Genomic DNA, 20,027 nt, shown 5'->3' with positions numbered 1-20,027 from the left:
GCAGTGTGGGCTGGCCACCCGGCCATTGCTCCACATAGGAAGTGGGGGGTGGGAGCCAGGGTTCTGGTGTACTTCCTAGGGTTGGGGGTGCCTGGCTGGGGTGTGGGTTTGGGGGTGGATCTTGGGCCCATGGTCTACCTGCTGGGGACAGGCTCAGCCCCTACGAAGACCCCTTGTGAGGGGCCGGAATAGGCCTTAGAAATGGCTACCTATCTGCTGCCCTGGGCGGCTGGTGGGGGCCTGAGCAGGAGAGAGCGTGCCTAGTTTTTGTTTCGGAACATGATCCTGGCTGAACTCATTCAAGCATGCCTCACACCCTTAGCTCATCTGCACCCCAGATGTTCCCTGGAGGGTGGGCAGGGCTGGTGGGCCACGCCCACTCTACATTTGGGAAACCGGGGTCCAGAGAGGTCAAGGCCCTGGGCCCAGATGGCAGAGCTAGTGGAGTGGGGCTGAGGGCTGAGGGCTGTGGGTCCCCCTTCCCCTGACACTCAAGGTGGGCCCTGGGCCAGAGGCTGAGGCAGCCTTGAACTCTGACCCCCAGGAGGCAAGCCGGCCAGGGGCCCCAGGCTCAGAGCGCATCCTCTTGGACATCCTGGAGCATGACTGGAGGGAGGCGCAGGACAGCAGACAGGAGCTGTGCCAGAAGCTGCACACGGTGCAGGGGGAGCTGCAGTGGGCTGAGGAGCTCCGGGACAAGGTACAGTCCCCCGTGTACCATCCCCACCCTGCCCTGCCCCCGCCTTCCTTCTTACACAGCTGGGGAGGCTCCCGGGGAGGAGAGGGTGGTGGGCATCACCAGTTCACTTGCGCCGACCTTCCCTGCAGGTGTGCCAGGCACTATGCTAGGAACTGTGCATTCATTCATCCTCAAGTATTTATTGCGATACATCAGGGAACAAAACAACTGTCTCTGTCCCTGTGGAGGGTAAATTCTAGCAGGGGAGACACACCGTCTGCCATACACACAACCTGAGTCAACCGCTTCACGTAGGGGAGGGTGATGCGGGATGTGGAGAAGCAGAGCAGGGCCAGGGAGCAGGATGCAGTTCAGAGGGAGGCCCAGGTTGGTTGGGAGGGAGTCATCATTACTGGTAGTCCCATTTTACAGATGAGGCAGCTGAGGCCCAGGGAGGTGAAGTCAGGCCCAGCTGGGGAGATTGGATGGGCGTGTGTTTTGAGGGCTCAGGCCTCTCTCTCTGGACCTGTTGGGCACCTGCTGGTTGGCTTTCCTGGGTCACCAACCTTGTGGTCTGACCCTGGCATGTTCCACCCTGTGCCGCCCCACCCGCCCGCCCGCAGTACCTGCAGGAGATGGAGGACCTGCGGCTGAAGCACCGCACGCTGCAGAAGGACTGCGACCTGTACAAGCACCGCATGGCCACCATCCTGGCCCAGCTGGAGGAGATTGAGAAGGAGCGGGACCAGGTGAGCCCCACCTTCTGGGCCTGAGGTCCTGCCCGGTGGGTGGGCAGACGAGGAGACGCGGACGGGACTAGAATTGTGGAAAAGAGACTCCCACGGGGCACTGATTGGTTAGGAGGGGCATGTAGGCCAGGAGGACACAGGCGTGGGGCCTTGAGCACTCCAGGTATGCCAGCCTTGCCCCTGAGCACACCTGCTCACCTGAGCTCCTGGGACAGTTAGGGAGTTGGTCCTGGCGCTCTTTACTTCTGAATTTCTATTCTCTCTCCAAGTCAAAAACAAGACCTACGCAGGGGAGGTGCTTGCAAATATTTGCTGATGAAGAAATTCTCTAAAGTTCTGGCTCCCAAGCCCTGGGCACCACGGCCCTCTCCGTCTGAGGCCACAGGGTGGGCTGAGGGCCCAGGCCAGCTCCTCTGGCCCCCAGGCCTGTGCGAGGCTCCCACGCTCTGGGGAGGGCAGGAGGTCCTATCCTCGGACCAAGTTTGAATCCCACTAGAGGAGTTGAGGTCAGCACATGAGAATGAGGCTCAGAATCCCCTGGCGGGCTCGGTGAAGAGGCGGGTTCAGGCTTCATCCCGGACACTCTGGTTCTGTGGTTTGGGTGGGCTCAGGGATCTGCCCTTCGCCCGGTTGCTCCTGGCTGCTGGGCCTGTCTCCAGCTCCCTCTGGGGCAGTGGGTCGGTGGCAGGTCCAGGCACGGGCCCAGCTTTCAGGGACCCTGGGCTTCATCGTGGGGAAAAGTGCTTTGGATGCAATGGGATGGGCTTGAATCCAGGCTCCTCCACTAGGCGGGGGTGCTGTGAGTTAAGCTGGCTACACACAGTAGGTCTCACAGTTTTAAGCTGTCCTTGGGAAATGGTCAGAGCCTGGACTCTGCCTGGGTTTGAATCCCAGCCCTGCCCCTGCTGCCTTGGTTTCCTTATTTACAAGATGAGAATAATGAGACTGCCTCACTTGGAGGGTGAGTGTGCTGATTAAATGAGCTGATATTAAGCCCAGGGTCAGGCACAGGAAGTGCTATTCCTGCTGCCACCCCCTTCTGTGTGGTTGGAGGCCAAGCCAGCTGAGTCAGTGTGGCGCCTTCGCCCTCCCAGGCCATCCAGAGCCGCGACCACATCCAGCTGCAGTACTCGCAGAGCCTCATCGAGAAGGACCAGTACCGCAAGCAGGTGCGGAGCCTGGAGGCCGAGCGGGACGAGCTGCTGACCACGCTCACCAGCCTGGAGGGCACCAAGGCCCTGCTGGAGGCGCAGCTGCAGCGGGCCCAGGGCGGGCCCTGCCTCAAGGTAGATGGGCAGGAGGAGTACAGGGTCCTGGTTGGCATGCTGGGGCCCTGGCAGGAGCTTTTGGCCAGGGGTGGGAACATGGGGGAACTGGCAGGAGCCCTCAGCTGGGAGTGGGGCTTGCAGGATTGATGGGAGCCTTCAGCGGTGGTGGGATGACATGGGACCCACTGGGAACGCTCAGCTGGGCCTGAGAAGATGCAGGTTTTGGGAGGGAATGTGTGGGTCCTGGCTGGAGCCCTCACGTGGGTCAAGAACATGCTGGCTTGGAGAGAGCTCTTGGCCAGGAGGGAGGATATGCCGGTCTGGTGGGGGACCCCAGCCAGGGTGGGTGTGGGTTGGTGCATAGGGAACGGGACAGAGGCATGAGGCATGTGGGTCTCTGAGCTCCTGGGCTTGCTGCTGGGGCACCAAGACTAGTTTGAAGCCTGTCTTTGCAAACCCTTGGAGAAGCCCAGTGGCCTGAGGGCCTGTGAGCATCTTGGAATGCAAAACATGGGCCCTGAAAGCCCCTCAGAGACCAGCTAGTCCGGCGCCCTCATTGCACAGGGCCCAGAGAGGGTCAGGGGCTTGCCCAAGGTCACACAGCCTGACAGCGCTGGAGCTGTGCCTGCAGACCCCTGGAGAACTAGATACTAGATCTTGGACGTCTGTCAGGAACTCTGCCTTTTCTTATCTTGATTTTCCTTGGAGATAATCAACAGGCCAGGTGTTTAATACCCAGAGGAACAGAACAAAGGAAGTGTGAGTCTGTGACTTCTCACTTTTTAAAACCCTCAGGGGTGTTTTGCTTTTAGGTAAAGACAAAGCCCTTCCTATGCCCTAGAGGCCCTTCAGGGGGGCCCTCCCCTCCCTCTAGCCTGGTCGTCTGGGCTCCTGGAAGGTGTCACAGTCCTGACTCAGGGCCTTTGCACATACTGTTCTGTCTGCCTAGAGCAGTGGTTCTCAACCTTCCTCTTGCCGCGACCCTTTAACACAGTTCCTCATGTTGTGGTGACCCCCAACCATACAATTATTTTCGTTGCTACTTCATAACTGTAATTTTGCTACTGTTATGAATCGTAATGGAAATATCTGATATGCAGGATGTATTTTCAGGGGTCGCGACCCACAGGTTGAGAACCGCTGGGCCATCCTCCCCAACTTTATCTATGTAGCGCCTGCTTATCCTTGAGCTCTCCGTGTAAAGCACACTTGCTCTGGGAAGCACGGGATGCCGCCAGGCTGGGTGGGCCTCTGAGTGCCTTCCCTGCACTCCGCTCCGGGCAGTGTAGGGCTGTTTCCTTCATCTGTCTGCTTGTTTACAGCTTGTGTCCTCTGGGCTGAGCGCTCCGTGAGGGCAGGCGTTCACTGAGTGACTGGAGCTGGCCCTGGCCCAGCACTGCTGACCTCATCCCTCTCCCTTCCTCTCCCAGGCCTGCACCTCCTCCCACTCCCTGTGCTCCAACCTCAGCAGCACCTGGAGCCTGAGCGAGTTCCCCTCCCCGCTTGGAGGCCCAGATGCAGCCGGGGAGGCCACTGTCCTGGGGGGATCCGAGCCCCACATCTCGGTAAGACACCTGCCCACCTGAGTATGGGGGGACACTGACAGTGTTCACATAATTACTAACGTGGGGAGTGCCCTCCAGTTTGCTGACAAAGCCCTTACTAGGCCCCAGAGGCCCTTAGGGGGGCCCCTCCCTCCCTCTAGCCTGGTTCTCTGGGTCTCAGCCTTGGAATTCCTGGAAGGTGTCAGAGCCCTGCCTCAGGGCCTTTGCACATACCTTGGAATGTATTTCACATAGGAGGAAATTGAGACCCACAAAGGTAAGCACCTTATTAAGCTTATCCAGAGCCAGCTGGGCCTGGTACCAGACCTGGGGGCCACTCACACTGTAATCTTGTGGAGCTCACTCCTCCGCTCTGGGCCCCAGTTCTCATCTGTGGAATGGGCGCAAACCTAGGTGCATTGAGTTGGGGGAAGGTGCAATGGGGGTGACCCAGGCCCTGTCGTGACATTGCAGGAGGAGGCTACAGACAATGAGAAAGAGATCAACCGGCTGTCCATCCTGCCCTTCCCTCCCAGCGCAGGCTCCATCCTCCGCCGGCAGCGTGAGGAGGACCCTGCACCTGCTAAGAGGTAAACAGGCCCTGGCCAGTTTGGCTCGGTGGATAGAGAGTTGGCCTGCAGACTGAAGGGTCCTGGGTTTGATTCCAGTCAAGGGCACGCACCTTGGTTGCTGGCTGGATCCCTGGCCTGGGAGGCAACCAATCGATGTGGGAAAAAACACACCCAAAAGGTAAACAGGCTGGAAGGAGAGTGGCAGAGGTCCAGCCACCTCCCAGAATCCCCCATGCCAGAGTCAACACTTGGCGGTCACCTCCCCAACTGCCTTTAAATGGCTAGAGCGCTGGGAACCCAGGCCCTCAGAGCAGGCGTGACTGAGGTCAGAGGTTAAGACAAGGCCAAAGGGCAGAATGGGCTCAGCCCCAACCCAACACTCTGGCATCTGAGTCACTAGAAACTGGACCGCAAAATTGCTCAACCCAGGGGAAGCCTGATGATTTAGGCCAGGAGCGGGGAACGTCTGGCCCCTGGGCTGTATCAGGCTTGTGACGCCATCTGGTCTGGCCCTGCCAAGCCATCAGGGGTGAGTTAACTAAATGTCTGACCAAATACAGCAGCTAACTTTTTTTTTTTAAATTTTATTTTATTGTTTAAAGTATTACACATGTTAGTACATATGTCTCCTTTTTTCCCCCCCCATTGACCTTCCCCCGGCCTCCCCTACCACCACCACCTCCCCTCCCCCCCCGCACATGCCCGCACCCCATCTCCCCAGTGTCTTGTGTCCATTGGTTATGCTTATATGTATGCATACCAGTCCTTCGGTTGAGTTCTTACCTCCTCCACCCCCCCAACAATGTGAACATCTACCACGCCCAGGGCATCTTACTATTTGATTTTCATGTGTGTTTTTTCATTGAATTGCTCTTGTTCTAAACAGCAGCTAACTTTTAAGTGGACAATGTTGTATGGCCCTTGAATGATGTTATAAAAATCCACATGGCCCTCGGCAGAGTGAAGGTTCCCCACCCCTGGTCTAGGACGCGGGCGTGCGGAGAATATTTACAGGTGTCAGGGCCTCAGGCAAGAAAGCTGGCCTCAGGTGTGGGCATCAGCAGCCAGTGGGGCCAGAAAAGGCAGCCATGTCCACTGGTGGCGGGACCGAGGGTGGGGACGACCTCCCTTCCTGGTGTAGGTCCCGGTCTCGAGCTTGATCCCCGATGGGTGAATCTGCCAGGAGTGGGTGTGTGACGAGGAGATCATGATCTAGTATAGTGGTTCTCAGCCTGTGGGTGGCGACCCCTTTGGCGGTCGAACGACCCTTTCACAGGGGTCGCCTAAGACCATCCTGCATATCAGATATTTACATGACGATTCATAACAGTAGCAACCTGACAGTGATGAAGTAGCAACGAAAATAATTTTATGGTTGGGTCACAACATGAGGAACTGTATTTAAAGGGCCAGAAGGTTGAGAACCACTGGTCTAGTGCGAGCATGTCATGGCCGTGAGTTTGGCTTGCTTGATCCAGTGTGAGAGGCAGCCCAGGAGCCACCAACGACAATGTAGAAAGTGCAGATGAGATGGGGCTGAGAGGTCAGGGGAGGCCTCCTGGAGGGGGTGGCATTAAAGAACAGGCCGGGGCATTCTAGGTGGAAGGCCATGGGGCTGCAGCCAGGGTGTTACCTTCTTGCCTCTATGAGTTTAGGGGAGCTGGGTGGCATGCGTGCCCTGTGCCTGGGACTCCCACCTGCTCTAGCCTGCCTGTGCTTGGGGGCTGCAGGACCGCTTGGTGGCATAGGGGCAGGAGGAGGGAGTGGGGCAGATGCCCACGGACTCTCAGCTCCTGCCCCTCCCGCCCGTCCTCTCTCTGCCCAGGTCCTTCAGCAGCATGTCCGACATCACAGGTAAGGGCCCTCGGACACTCCATGGGGAGGGCTCACGGGGTGGGGGGTTGGGGGGTGGGGGGGAGGAGAGCTTTTCAGTTTACCTGAGGCCTGTGCTGCCTGCTCTGCCCTTGGCCTGTGACTCCCTCCCCCAGGCCCAGCTATGCCCTGGACAGGCAGGAAGGCTCTACTCAGGAGGCGTCTGGGGGAGTGGGTTTACCCCGAGCTCAGCCCTGGTCCTGGCTGTGCTGTGCGGGGGGGCCCCCCTCAGTTCTGGTCCACCCTTCACCCTCTTCTAGGAAACTCCAGGGCCGTCCTGGCAGGCGCCGGCCCAGCCCTGAGCCCAGTGGGTCCCCTGTGTTCTTGGGGCCTCCAACCTGCTGGGCCCCAGGCCTCTGGGCTGTGGGTGGTCTCGGGCCCTCCCCTGTGTTTCAGTCCAGCGCCCTTGAACCTCACTCCTTCTCCCCAGGGAGTGTAACGCTTAAACCCTGGTCCCCCGGCCTCTCCTCATCCTCATCCTCCGACAGTGTGTGGCCACTGGGAAAGCCGGACGGTCTCCTGGCCAGAGGCTGCGGCCTGGATCTCCTCGGCAGGTACGGACGCCGCCTGGGTAGGGGGAGGTGGGGGCCTGCGTCTCAGGGCCTGGAGCAGGGTGAGCAGGATGAGGTGGGAGGGAGCAGAGCTAAGCCTTTGGTTTATGCAACTGTCAGTTGGATTCCAACCCCGTCGCCACCGTTTATCATCTGTGTGACCTTTCTCCGTTTCTTCAACGGGAGCAGTGAGCTCTCTCTTCTGCATGTGGGTGGTGTGAGGTGTAGGATCCATGTCAGTCAAGCACCTAGCTTTGCCAGGTACATAGTAGATGCTGAGTTAACCCTCTGCCTGTCTTCCCAGCTCTGAGCTCCCGCCCAACAAAGCTTCGAGCTGTGGGTGGGGTGGGGCTCCTCAGGAGCCAAGAAACACATTGGCTCAGAGCGTGCTGGAGGCAGTGAGCTCTGTGTGTTGGTCGCGAAGGGCCTCCCCGGCCAGGCTTTGGAGTGGACCTCAGGAGGGGAGAGAGGGAGGCCGGACTGACAGTGTGGCCTTTGAACTCAGCCACGGAGAGAGGGCAGGTAGGGAGGGCAGCTGCATGACTGGAAGAGGCAGAGAACAGAGGCTGTTTGGGATGGGCTTGGAGTTTGGCGTTGACTGGTGCACGTGGGAGTGGGGCTGGGGGGGAAGGCCAAGCCACAGCAGGCTCTGAGTCAGGCTGGAAAAGTGTGGACTTTGGCTGGTGCACTCTGGGAAACCTGCGAGGGATTAGCTATTACTAACTGCAGGCGCGCTGCTGGCTGCCTTCGGGCATTCTCTCTGTCCCTGGAGGAAGGCGCTATTATGATTATCCCGGTTTCCTAGGAAAGAAACTGGGGCTCAGAGAGGTTAAGCGCCTTGCCCGAGGTTACCCAGCTGGGAAGTGCCCTGGCCCAAGTCCATGGTGACCTGATCAGACGTGGGTTTTGGAAAGGGCGTAGGAAGCACTGAGGTCAGAGCTGGAAAGTGGGGGTGCTGGATACAGAGCACAGGTCACCAGGAAACCAGGGCAGAGCAGGACCAGGAGCCTCCCGCCCCCTGGACGCAGCTTGGCCAGGCCTGAGTCCAGAGCCCTGCCCCCACCCTCCGCCCCGGCAGTGGGCCCAGCGTGACATTGTTTCTCCCTGTGCAGGACGTGCTTCTGAGGGAAGGGGTGGAGGCACCTCCCTTCCTGCCTGACTTGGCCCTTCCTCCCTCCAGCTCAGGCCTGCAAAGGGGGTCTTGGCTCTCGTCCAGGGGGCGCCGGGATGTGGCAGAGGTAGCAGGAGCCGTGTGATCAGGGGGCCGCCTCTGATGCCCGTGCTGTTCCCGAGGAGGAGGGAGATGGGGGAGAACACAGGTCAGGATGGAGGCAGAGGTGGGGGGCGGAGAGAGAAAGAGGTTGAGGGAGAGGCAGAGAGGGAGGTGAGGTGCGGGGCATGTGTCCTGGGGCCGTGTGACAGTACAGTGCAGGAGACCGTGTGTCAATCAGCTGAAATCTTGCTCCACTGTGGAATCTTGGGCGTGTGACGTAGTTTCCCAGTGCCTCAGTTTCCTGCTCTGTAAAATGGGGTCACAATTGTGCCTGCCCCCTTAGGTCGTTAGGGGGTTCCAGTATTCCTATTAGAGTGGCTCAGAGTGAGTGGTAGCGCCAGCTCTGAGCTAATGTCATTGCTGCCCTTGTTGCTTAATTCTCAGAGTGGCCTGCAGGCTGGCATTTCTAGCCGCCTTATTCAGATAGGGAACACTAGGCTCGGAGTCAGGAATTTGTCCCAGGGCCTCTGAGTGGTGGAGTTGGGGGTTCCTGGGTGCCTTCCTTCTGTCTAAGTCACATTTTTTGGGTTAATCCTCACCTGAGAGTATTTTTTCCATTGACTTTTAGAGAGAATGGAAGGGAGGGAGAGAGGGAGAGAGAGAGAAGAGCTAGAGAGACTTGGATGCCTCCTGCATGGGCCCTGACCAGGGCTGGGGATTGAACCTGCAACCACAGTACATGCTCTTGACTGGGAATCAAATCTCCATCCTTCCGTGCCAGGCTGATGCTCTAACCACTGAACACACTGGCCAGGGCCGTCTAAATCAGCGGTCGCCACCCTTTCGGACCTCACAGACCACCAGGGGTCCGCGGACCACCGATTGGTGACGCTGGTCTGAGTCACTTTAATCTCCCACTTGTGTTCAGTGCTCACTCCATGCTGGGTATTCTCAGCCCTGTCTCCCCTGCCCTGCTGGCTCCTGGGGCCTTGGGGCAGGGCAGAGGAGGGGGCCAGTGGGGGTGCTGGGCAGGCTGACAGATAGATGGACGGTGGACAGGCTGGGAGACAGTGAGGCGCTGAGTATGGAGGGGCGTGTGGGGAGAGGACCAGGTGCCGTGGCCCCTGGCCAGGACCCGCCCCTGCCCCCACTTATTCACATAGCCCAGTGGTCGGCAAACCGCGGCTCGCGAGCCACATGTGGCTCTTTGGCCCCTTGAGTGTGGCTCTTCCACAAAATACCACGTGGATGACCACGGGCGCGCACGTACAGTGCGATTGAAACTTCGTGGCCCAGGCGCAAAAGTCGGTTTTCTGCCTGGGCGTCTATTTTGAAGTGGCGTTAGAAGAAGTGGGGGTACTTTCGCTGAGGTCGACCCCTCAGATTGAGGATGTTTTTAGCAAAGGCCAGTTTAGGAGTACCCTAATTAAGTTAATAACAATGTACCTACCTATGTAGTTTAAGTTTAAAAAATTTGGCTCTCAAAAAAACTTTCAATTGTTGTACTGTTGATATTTGGCTCTGTTGACTAATGAGTTTGCCGACCACTGACAGCCTCAGGATCCATGGCCCCTTCGGTTTGCCCAGCGGCTTGAATAGGTCATTGCCCGACTGTACCACCCGCCCGCTGTGCAAGCCTTGTCTAGTTATAACTTCCCCATGCCTCAGTTTCCCCTTCTCAACATGGGGGGAGTAACAGATGTCTCTGTAGGGTTGCTGGCAGGGTTAAGTGAGGTCATCTGTGTAGCTTGCTCAGGTCTCTGGGTCCCTGACCTGAACAAAGCCGCCATGTACGCTGCCCAGAGATCTTCCCACAGTGCCCTGGGTTGGGGCTGGGGGCACTCATCCAGGCCACTGGGCCACCACTAAGGACTGCCCACCCTCCGCCTGCCTTCCCGTGACCTGACCTCCTGACCTGATCCCGGGGGAGGGACTGGGAGCCCTCACCTGGCGGACAGGTTACCCCATCCTCTCACTGCCCACAGGCAGGGCTGAGGGGCAGTCGGATTGTGTTGCTGGAGACCCAGGAGTCCCAGGAGGTTGGAGCAGGCAGCCCTGCTTGTACCATGTTCCTCTGTCCCCTGCTGCTTGCTTGGGTGCTGAGGCCTGGGACTGAGAGGGACCTGGTCTGGACCCTGCCCTCAGCGAGCCCAGGTGCCAAGTGTTGGTAGCCCAGGGCTGTGGGGGCTCAGAGAAGTTACTTGGTCCCTCAGGGAGGTGGGCAAGGGAGGTCCGAAGGAGGGGCTGCCTGATGTGTGTCTTCAGGAAGCGCAGGACTTGGCAATAAGACACCGAAGCAGGCAACAGACTGATGTATTTCAGAGGGAAGGGGGAGCGGGAAGACATTAACCAATGAACTTATGTGCCTGTATGCATAGCTCACGGACAGACAATAGTGCTGGGAAGGCCTGGGGAGGGAGGGGAGGTGGAGGGAGGTGGAGGGGGTTAGTGGGGGGAAAAGAGAGGACATCTGTAAACCTCAACTCTAATGGAAAAATAATAAAACGTTATTAAAAAAAAAGGCCTGAAACCCGGTTGGAGGGTGGAGGTGCCCCCACCTGGGATTGCAGGGAAGGGAGGGGCGTGCTGAGGCAGGGTGGAGGCGGTGCAGGCTGCTCCCTGGGTCCTTGGGGAAGCCGTGCTGGTGAATGGGCTGTGGGCGTGAGGCAGGCGGAGAAGCCCTGCGCACAGAGGGCTGGCTTGTCCTGAGTCACACCTGATAACAGCGACTGTCTACTGTTCATCGGCACTTAGTTCTCACCAGGCACTGTCCTAAGAGCGCCATGGTTTTTTAAAAATATTTTTATTGACTTCAGAGAGGAAGGGAGAGGGAGAGAGAGCTAGAAACATCCATGATGAGAGAGAATCATGGATCGGCTGCCTCCTGCAAGTCCCTCATTGGGGATCGAGCCCACAACCTGGGGATGTGCCCTTGACCGGAATCGAACCTGAGACCCTTCAGTTCGAAGGCCGACGCTCTATCCACTGAGCCAAACCGGCTAGGGCATAAGAGTGCCATGTTTTAACTGGCTGAATTGTACAATGAAACAGGGAGACGCAGAGGGGGCTGCTGAGGACCGGAAGTGGAGTAGCCAGGCCTTCTGGCCCCAGAGTCCTGCTGGCGCCCACCAGGCCACATTGCCAAAACTCTTCTGTCCGGACCCCAGCGAGAGAACCCGTGTGCACGTGATTGAAACACGGGGTCTCTGTAGTTGGATTCACTTGAAGGGAGACAGGCTTCTGTGTGCTCGTCCGTTCCATTAAGAAACAGAATTCTTCTTCCCCTGGGACAGGCCTGCAGGTGGGAGGCCCCCGGAGCCCTCTGGTTCCCCTACCTGCACCGTCTTTACATTCGTCTGATCCTCATGGGCAAAGTGGGAGACAGGTGCCGACACCGTCCTTGGTCTGTGGATGCAGGGACTGAGAACCAGGCAGCCAGCTCGCTCGGCCCGGTCTCGGGTGCAGTTCATGCTGGGGTTTGGAACTGGACTGTGTTGCTCCAGCCGGAAGGCCATTGGGCAGCAGAGCCGGGCCCAGCGTCCGGCCTGCCAGGTCTGCCCAGGCCTCTCCACGCTGCCTCGATGCAGCCAGGACAGTCCCAGCACCCATGTCGAGCCCCAGTCCCCCAGGCCTGGTTCTGTTTTGACTGAGAGGACAGGAGCTGCGATGGGCTCTCAGGGCCAGAGTCCCCCCTCTGCTTGGGTGCTGATTGGGTTAAGGTCCTTGTAGCCTTGCTCACCCAGGTTGGCAGCAGGGGGGCAGTGAGACTGTGGGCTGCAGCTGGAGGGTGGGTGGGGAGGCGGGTGGACGCCGGGGCTCTACCTGAGCCACCTCTTCAGCTGGGGTACGCCCACTGACCTTGGCCGCTCCCCTCCCCAGTACCAGGGCCAGGGGGTCATGAAGGAGACTTCGAGTCAGTGGTCTCTGAGCCTGGCCAGGAGGTCTCATCCGTTCTCATCCAGGGACAGGCAGAGAGCCCTGCCGTGATGGAGGTCTTAGTGACTCTTTGTCTTAACCTTCCGTGGCTCCCACTGCCACGAGAGGAAGGATGGAGGCTTGCTCTCCGAAGGCTGGCCGCAGCTTGCCTTTCTTGGGAGCTGTTTCCCATGGTGTTAAGTTAGGAGCTTCACATGGTGTCTGGCACACGGGAAGCACCCAGTGGGTATCAGCTGCTGTTATTAAATTCTTCCACAATCCTACGCCCCGTCCCCCACACCTGTGCTCATGGCCGCCCTCCAGCCGGGAACACCATCTCCGCCCGTTGCTGGAGTGCTTCTGTTCTTGACCCCGGGGTAGCCCGGCGGCTGCTTCCTCTGGGAAGCCACTCCCTTGTGCTCCCACTGCCCTGGGACCATCTCTGATCTGCGTTGCGTTCCGATGGTGACCTTTCTTCCTAGACTGTGAGCATCACAAGCTTTTATTAGTCATCTCCTAGGTGCCAGGCACTGGGTTTGGTGCTGGCACCCAGAGCTGAGGGTGTTTTTTCTGTTGGAGGAAACAGCAGGCCACGTGCAAGGTGCAGACAGTTGCTCACCGTTTGCTGGGGTCTGGGAGGGAGAGTTCGCTTTTGACCTGAGCTCTGAGGATGAGCAGAATTTGCCAGCCAGAGAAGAGGGGGCAGTGCGCTCCAGGCATTAGCACAGCAGGTGCCGTGGACCAGGGTTGGGGGGTGGGGTAGGGCGTGGGCGTCATGGCATACTTGGGGAATTGCCGTGGTTTTCCAAGGATGTTGAACTGAAGCAAAATGTTGACTGAACTCTAATTCCCATCCCCTTCTCTCTTCTCAGGTCTCTGGCCATACAAGTGTCTGGCCGGAGCCCCCCGGGGGGACCCGAACCCCAGGACAGAGGTCCAGATGGCCTGCCTCTCCTTGGGGACAGCTGGTCCGGGACGGTGGTGCGGAGGGTGCTCTCTGGGCCTGGGTCTGCGTCTGCCAGGGTGGAACCAAGAGAGGTGAGCCCCCCACCCACCTGCGGGCTGGGGGAGGAGTTAGTGCTTTCGCCAGGGCTGGATGCCTTCTGATTGGTGGATCTAGGTCACTGGGCCTAGATTGGCCAGGGATTGGCTACAGAGGAGGCAGGCTCACTGGTTCCCGGCTGGTTGCCCCACCTCACCCAGCATTAAGTGAAATCTGATTGGACAGGGACTGGGAGGTGGGGCAGAATGACAGCCCACCTGCTTTTAAAGGTGGGAAGGACCTGGCTGAACCTGCTGGGTGGAGAGACCCGTTGAAGGTAGCAGAGCCCGGCTGCCCTCGGAGGCGGAGGCGTCTGAATTGTGGAACATGGCTGGTTGCACACTCAGTCTTCCTCCAGAGCCAGGGCTGTCCTGCCTTTGGAAGCTGACTTTTCTCCCTCCCTGCCTGCGTTTTCTCCCAGCCAAGGGCAGAGGCTGCTGGCCCGGAGGGGGCCGGCCTGGAAGGTGAGGCCCAGCGGAGGACCTTGACCTGGAACCAGGTGTCCACACTCCCCTTCCTGATGGATTCTAAGGGTGAGTCTGGCCCGGGGCAGGGGCAGTGGTGGCTGGGGACTCACCAGGCCTACAGGGTCGGAGCTAAGGGCCCAAGAGAGGGCTCATCCAGCCCTGGGGATGGCACAGCTGAGGCCTGAGCAGGAGACTGTCCACCTCCTGACTCTTGGCGGAGCCCTGCCTTCCTGTCGCTGCCTCGTGCTGGCTGTCTGTCCTTGTGCCCTTCCTCTGTCCTCAGCGAGCAGAGACACCTGGGTTCGAGTCCTAGTTCTGTCCCGAGGGCGCTTGGTGGCCTTGGGCAGGTCCTGCTCTCTCTGGGCCTCGGACTCTCAGTTTAAGGGGAGGAAAGGGGTCCTGGTAGCTTGGGCTTTGCGAGGGTCACATCCGATGCCTGACTTCATCCTCCTCTTGTCCTCCCTGCTGCCCCCTGCCCTGTCCGTGCCCAGCTTGCCAGTCCTTCCACGAGGCCCTAGAAGCCTGGGTGAAGGGGCTGGGCGCCGAGCCCTTCTACATTCGAGCCAACCTCACTCTGCCCGAGCGGGCAGACCCCCACGCCCTGTGTGTGAAAGCCCAGGAGATCCTGCGGCTGGTGGACCCGGTGTACAAGCGGCGGCAGGAGTGGTTCTGTGCACGGGTCGACCCCCTCACGCTGCGGGACCTGGATCGGGGAACAGTGCCCAATTATCAGAGGTGACCCAGAGCCAGGAGCCTGGGGAGGGGGTCCCATTGGGAGCTGGGACCGGGGTGGGGCCTCTTTCTCCCTTTGCAGCCCCTCACTATCCTCTGGAACAGGACGGGGGGCTAGAGGAGAGGCTGTGAGGGGTTCCCTGTCGCCATACTAACATATGACAAGACTCCCCCCTGTCCCCCCAGAGCCCAGCAGCTCCTGGAAGCTCAGGAGAAATGCCTGCCCTCCAGTCGGCCTCGAGGGCCCCGCAGTAATGTAAGCAGGGCTGCCCCAGCTGGTGAGGGGCTGGGGAGAGGGGTTTCGAAGGGCGGGTCCAAAAGGGAGAGGCCGGGCTTCATTCTCTGGGGGAGGAGAGGAGGGAGGCTCCCACCTCGATCCCTCATCCGTACTTGGTTGACATCTGTGTGCCAGCAAGTGGAACAGCAGGACTCACGCCCAGGGTAGTTGAGCGATTAAATGAGATAGCGTGTGCCTCGTGCTCACACGGTAAGCACTTGACAAAACAATAGTCATATCCCCTGTTCCAGCCCCTGGAGAAGGACTGGGCCGTGTGATCCTCCCCTGTTCACCTGGGCAGAATGCGTTGCCATAGTAACGCGAGAGGCTCTGGCACTAGAGAGGGGGTTGAGAGCGCAGGCTCTGGAGCCAGACTGGCTGGATTTGAATCCCAGCTCTGCCACTCAATCAGCCATGCGACCTTGGACAACCACCTGACCCTTCCTGGAGGCTGTGTCCTCGGCTGTGAAATGAGGGGCTACACTGCCTGCTTGGCCCCTCGGCATAGAAGGCTTTCGTGGTTCATGCACATCTGTGGCCTAGTTAATATTTGTCACATTGTAGGCTTTTGATACCTGTCAGCTGTTGGTATGATAAGTGCTGCTGTTGTTGGTTTCATTAATCTTCCTCCCCAAGGCCATATTGCGAGTTCATTGTGAGAGACCCCAAAGTTTCTCTCTTGTGACATTAGGTTCCTATAGTCTCTGGGCCTCAGTTTGTCCATCTGTAAAATGGGGGTGGGTACACCTCACTTCTTGGGTCCTTGCCTGGGCAGGGACAGGAGACCTGGTGGCATGGCCCCCCCTCTGCCTGGGGTTTCATGTACTCTCCCCTCTCCCCAAGGGTGGAATAAGGCAGAGTTCACAGGGGCCCCTCTTTCCCTCTGCCCTCCCAGCTGAAGAAGCGAGCTCTGGACCAGCTGCGGCTGGTGAAGCCCAAGAATGCCGGCAGTCCTGCCGGGGACTCCCCGGAGCAGCTGCTGCTGGAGCCCTGCTCAGGTGAGGGCACAGGTGTGAGGGCGCAGCCTGGGCTGCCTGTGGAGTCCAGGAGTGCACCTCTGGGTGTCCTTTGGCCTGGAAGGGCCTGTTGTGAGGGTGCCAGTGGGGCGGGGCCTGAGAGACAAGGCTCCCTTGGTGGGAGATGGGCCTCCAGGTTTGAGAGAGCCGGTTGGTGCAGGAGGCGCATGGGTCCTAGTGTGTTCGTGGTCTGTATGAGTGCGGGGCACACATGAGCTCGGGCCTGTTCTCGTCTGGCAGAGTAGGTGTAGCTGTGCCATGAGGACCCCAGAATAGATTCCTGGAGGCAATAGGGTGAGGCTTTGGGCCAGATCAGGGGGAAGGGGCTGGGAGAGCCCACATGGGAGAATAGCAATTCTGAGGGGCAAGGAGACGAGGATGGTGAGGAAGACGTGCAGGAAGGGAGATTGTTTAAACCGAGTCCTTCAAGGAGGAAGAGGAGTTTGTTCCAGGCAGAAGGCACAGCTTGTCCTGGCCCGTGTGGCTCAGTTGGTTGAGGGTCATTCCTGGCACCAAAGGGTCATCGGTTTGATTCCTGGTCAGGGCACATGCCCAGGTTTTGGGTTTGGTCCTAGTTGGGGTGTGTAAGGGAGCAATTGATGGGTGTTGCTCTCTCTCCCCCTTTCTCTAAGAAATCAACAAAAAACATGTAAGAAAAAGAAGGCACAGCCTGTGCAAAGGCCCGGTGGCATGGCTGTGCATGTGTGTTTGGAGGACATGGGTATCAAGTGTCAGAACTGTCATTCTTGGTCCACAGGACACAGTGGTCCCCCACCCCTTTGAAGCTTACTGCCTGTTGGGGATGGGGAGAGGCAGATACCTGTTGGCCACATCATCTCATTCATGGACATGATTGCAAAGTGTGACACTTGTCATGGAGGAGAACTGGTGGGGCCCTGTGACAGGAGGCAGCTGAAGGGCGGTCTGGGTCTGTGTAGTAGGAGGGGAATCTGTGATGGGGTGCAAGGCTTGCGGCTCCCAGGCTCTGGCGGGGCTGGGTCACCCACAAGGAGGATGTGGTCTTTTTCCTAAGAGTCATGGGAAGTTGACACATTGAAAAAATGAGAGTTAGAAGATCTGACTTTAGTTTTAAAACCTCTCTCTGGCCTGGCCAGTGATTGAGCATCGACCTGTGAACCACGAGATCATAGTTGGATTCCCAGTCAGGGCTGTAGGCTAGATCCTCAGTAGGGGGTATGCAGCCGATCCATGATTCTCTTTCATCATTGATGTTTCTCTCTCTTTCTCTCTCCTTCTCTCTTCCTCTTTTGAAATTAATAAAAATATATTAAAAAAAAATAAAACCTCTCTCTGGCTGCTGAGAGGACAATGGCCTCTAGGGGGCGAGAGGGAGGCAGAGATTAGGGAGGAGTCTACTGCAGAAGTCCCAGGGAGGACTGGACAGCGTGTGTGTGTGTGTGTGTGTGTGTGTGTGTGTGTGTGTGTGTGTAGTGGGGAGGGGTCAGAAGGTGGGGGGCATCCGCAGGACTTAAGAAGGGGAAAAAAAGATGGGGGGCATGAGAGGAGGTGATGGGGTTTTGAATGTTGAGGGGGCTGGCGCCCTGGAAAAGGGGAGCTGGGGCCCTGCCTGCACCCTCATCTCTTCTGCGCCCGCCCCTGCCACAGATCCGGAGTGGAGCCTCAAACCCTACAGCCTGGTGCGGCCGCTGCTGGTGCCCTCCCTGCGGCCCGTGGTGCTCTTGCCCGAGTGCCTGGCACCTCGGCTCATCCGCAACCTGCTAGACCTGCCCAACTCCCGGCTGGACTTCCAAGTGTGCCCAGCGGGTGAGCCTTTGTGCCCGGAGAGGGGAGGGCAGGGTGGCGCTCTGGGGCAGCCAGGCCCACTGGCCGTGGGTTCTGGCTTCTTCCTGCTCTCCAGAAAGCCTGTCTGGGGAGGAACAGTGCGCACCCTCAGCTCCCGGAGCCCCCAAGGCCCGTCCTGCCACCCCTGGGCTGGGCAGCAGGATTCGTGCCATCCAGGAGTCTGTTGGGAAGGTAGGTGCTGGGGCGGGGCCGCTCTGGGCAGTCCCTCCCATTCTGTGGGCCTTTCCTCACCTGTGAATGGCTGGTACATCTCACCTATCTGCCTCCGTGTGCGCAGACTCTCCACTGCCCTGGCAGCGGCTGGGACAGTGGGGGCGGGGGCGGCATTAGCTTGATCCTATAGACCTGGAGGCTGAGGTGCGGAGAGGCAAAGTGACTGATTTCCCCAGGTCTCCTGCCTGCCCTCCTCATTCCCTCACTGCCAAGGTCCCTGTGGACGGGGAAGCAGGACCCTGTAGGGGCGGTGCTGCGGAGCCCAGTGCTGGGGGGTGTGTGGGGTAGGGACGTTAGTGCCTCTGGGCCGGAGTAAAATGTAACCTTGACCCCCCGAGAAGAAGCACTGCCTGTTGGAGCTGGGCACGCGGGGCGTGCGGGAGCTGGTCCAGAATGAGATCTACCCCATCGTCATCCACGTGGAGGTGACCGAGAAGAATGTCCGGGAAGTCAGGTGAGGCCGGACCCGAACTCCTTTCTGGGGGGGTCTGTCTCTGTCTGGCTCTCTCTCCCTCTGTGTCTTCTCCCTCCTTCTTTGCCAACTGTCTTTTTGTCTTCATCTGTTTGTCCTTTCTCTCTAACTCCGTATCTTTGTCTCTCTGCCCCTCTCTGCCCACTGCCCACTCCCCACTCTCTTCTCTCGCAGGGGTCTGCTGGGCCGGCCGGGCTGGCGGGACTCGGAGCTGCTTCGGCAGTGCCGCAGCTCGGAGCAGGTGCTCTGGGCGCTGCCCTGCTCCTGGGTGCGGGTGCCCGCCCACGCGTGGGCCCACTCGGAGGAGCTGGCCAAGGTTGTCCGCGGCCGCATCCTGCAGGAGCAGGCCCGCCTCGTGTGGGTGGAGCGAGGCAGCAGCAGGGGCTGCAGCAGCAGCAGCAGCGAGGCCTGAGGGCCCCTTCGGGGCGGCGACTTCCTCGCACACTCAGATGCCCCCAGGAGACCCTGCTGTCTGTGGCGGAGCTGAGTGTGCGACATCCTCCGTGTCCTGAGCCTTCCCAGGCCCTTGGGCTCTGCTCCGGGCTGTCACCGAGGGATCCTGCCGGAGCCGGAGCCGGAGCCTGAGCGGGAGCCCTCCGACAGCTTCCACCCTCCGGCCCTTACCTGCTGCTTGGGGCCTTCCTGCGAGCCCTCCGGTCTCCGCGTCCCCACTTGTGGGTCTGTGTCCCTCCGTCACTGCCCACCCGAGCGCCTGGGTTCGCACTACTGTGTACTGTTGTGTACACCCAAGTTCTCACGGGCAGGCTCCTGTCTGCCTGTCCCAGGCACTCGAGGTCTCCCAGGCTCTCAGCCTGTTCTGCTCACAGGAGCCCCGAGCCCGCCCTTTGTGACCCCCCCCCCCCCCGTCAGTCACATTTCTGTGTGTAGCTCCACACGTGGGCATTGTAGCTGCCCCGGTCCACTGTCACCTGTGCCCACGTCTCGTGTCTTCAGGTCACACACGTGTCCGTGGTTCTCTCTCCTGTGTAAATGTCATGTCCCCCACCCCCATGACACTCGGGCACTTAACACGCGTGTGTTCCCGGTGAGCACACCCAGGACCATGTTCTCACAGCACCTCCTCCCTGCCCTGCCGCCTCCCAGAGGGACAGGTGGGGAGGGGCCCAGCTGCTCCGGCACCAGAATGTACGGCTCGTTTGAATGGGCCCTTTTCACTCAGAAGCTGCACATTATGGAACATTAAACAGTTTGTCATAGAAGTTGGTGGCCTTTTGCTTGTTTGCATCCCTAGTGGGGGTGGGGGCACACTTGTCTCCACCTGCAGCTCAGCTTGGTACCACCTTTCAGGTTCCCTCTTGCCCTTGGGGAGAGTCAGATTTCACTCCTGACTCATCCCCAGAGCCGCCCGCCATCTGTGCTGGCATCACCTTACCCGCCCCCGAATGACCGGAGAAGGGCCCCACAGATGGGCCACCCCCACAGTGAGCCCTGCTTGTGTCTGATCATCAAAGGAGTGTCCCCTCGGGTGGGGACACTGAAGCCAGCGGAGCGTGGTCTTGGGTTTAAGGGCCTGGCTGCGGAGTCCAGGAGACCAAGAGCAAGCCTTCAGTGTGCAGTCGGGTCCCTGAGACCTCCTCCAGAGAGCCATCAGTCACCTCCG

General features: G+C 59.2%; 1 protein-coding gene across 2 annotated transcripts in view; it reads left to right on the top strand.

The window, feature by feature from the left end:
- Positions 1-19,626, top strand: part of CARD10 (caspase recruitment domain family member 10) — a 28,145-nt gene extending 8,519 nt beyond the window's left edge. The window contains exons 6-21 of one of the 2 annotated variants that reach the window (XM_036299766.1): positions 545-700; positions 1,303-1,428; positions 2,523-2,714; positions 4,127-4,261; positions 4,715-4,830; positions 6,638-6,666; positions 7,115-7,238; positions 13,236-13,401; positions 13,827-13,938; positions 14,364-14,607; positions 14,791-14,860; positions 15,777-15,879; positions 17,524-17,682; positions 17,777-17,892; positions 18,273-18,388; positions 18,581-19,626. In XM_036299766.1, coding sequence (XP_036155659.1) covers positions 545-700; positions 1,303-1,428; positions 2,523-2,714; positions 4,127-4,261; positions 4,715-4,830; positions 6,638-6,666; positions 7,115-7,238; positions 13,236-13,401; positions 13,827-13,938; positions 14,364-14,607; positions 14,791-14,860; positions 15,777-15,879; positions 17,524-17,682; positions 17,777-17,892; positions 18,273-18,388; positions 18,581-18,818 — 2,202 coding nt within the window. In that variant the 3' untranslated portion in view covers positions 18,819-19,626. The remainder of the gene's footprint in view (positions 1-544; positions 701-1,302; positions 1,429-2,522; positions 2,715-4,126; positions 4,262-4,714; positions 4,831-6,637; positions 6,667-7,114; positions 7,239-13,235; positions 13,402-13,826; positions 13,939-14,363; positions 14,608-14,790; positions 14,861-15,776; positions 15,880-17,523; positions 17,683-17,776; positions 17,893-18,272; positions 18,389-18,580) is intronic. The other variant, XM_036299767.1, reaches the window with a different exon arrangement.
- The last annotated feature ends 401 nt before the right edge of the window (positions 19,627-20,027 follow it).

This window comes from Myotis myotis, unplaced genomic scaffold (genome assembly GCF_014108235.1).
Source record: "Myotis myotis isolate mMyoMyo1 unplaced genomic scaffold, mMyoMyo1.p scaffold_m19_p_3, whole genome shotgun sequence".
Taxonomy (NCBI): domain Eukaryota; kingdom Metazoa; phylum Chordata; class Mammalia; order Chiroptera; family Vespertilionidae; genus Myotis; species Myotis myotis.
Note: the sequence above shows the minus strand (reverse complement) of the source record. Positions and strands in the feature narration are given on the sequence as shown.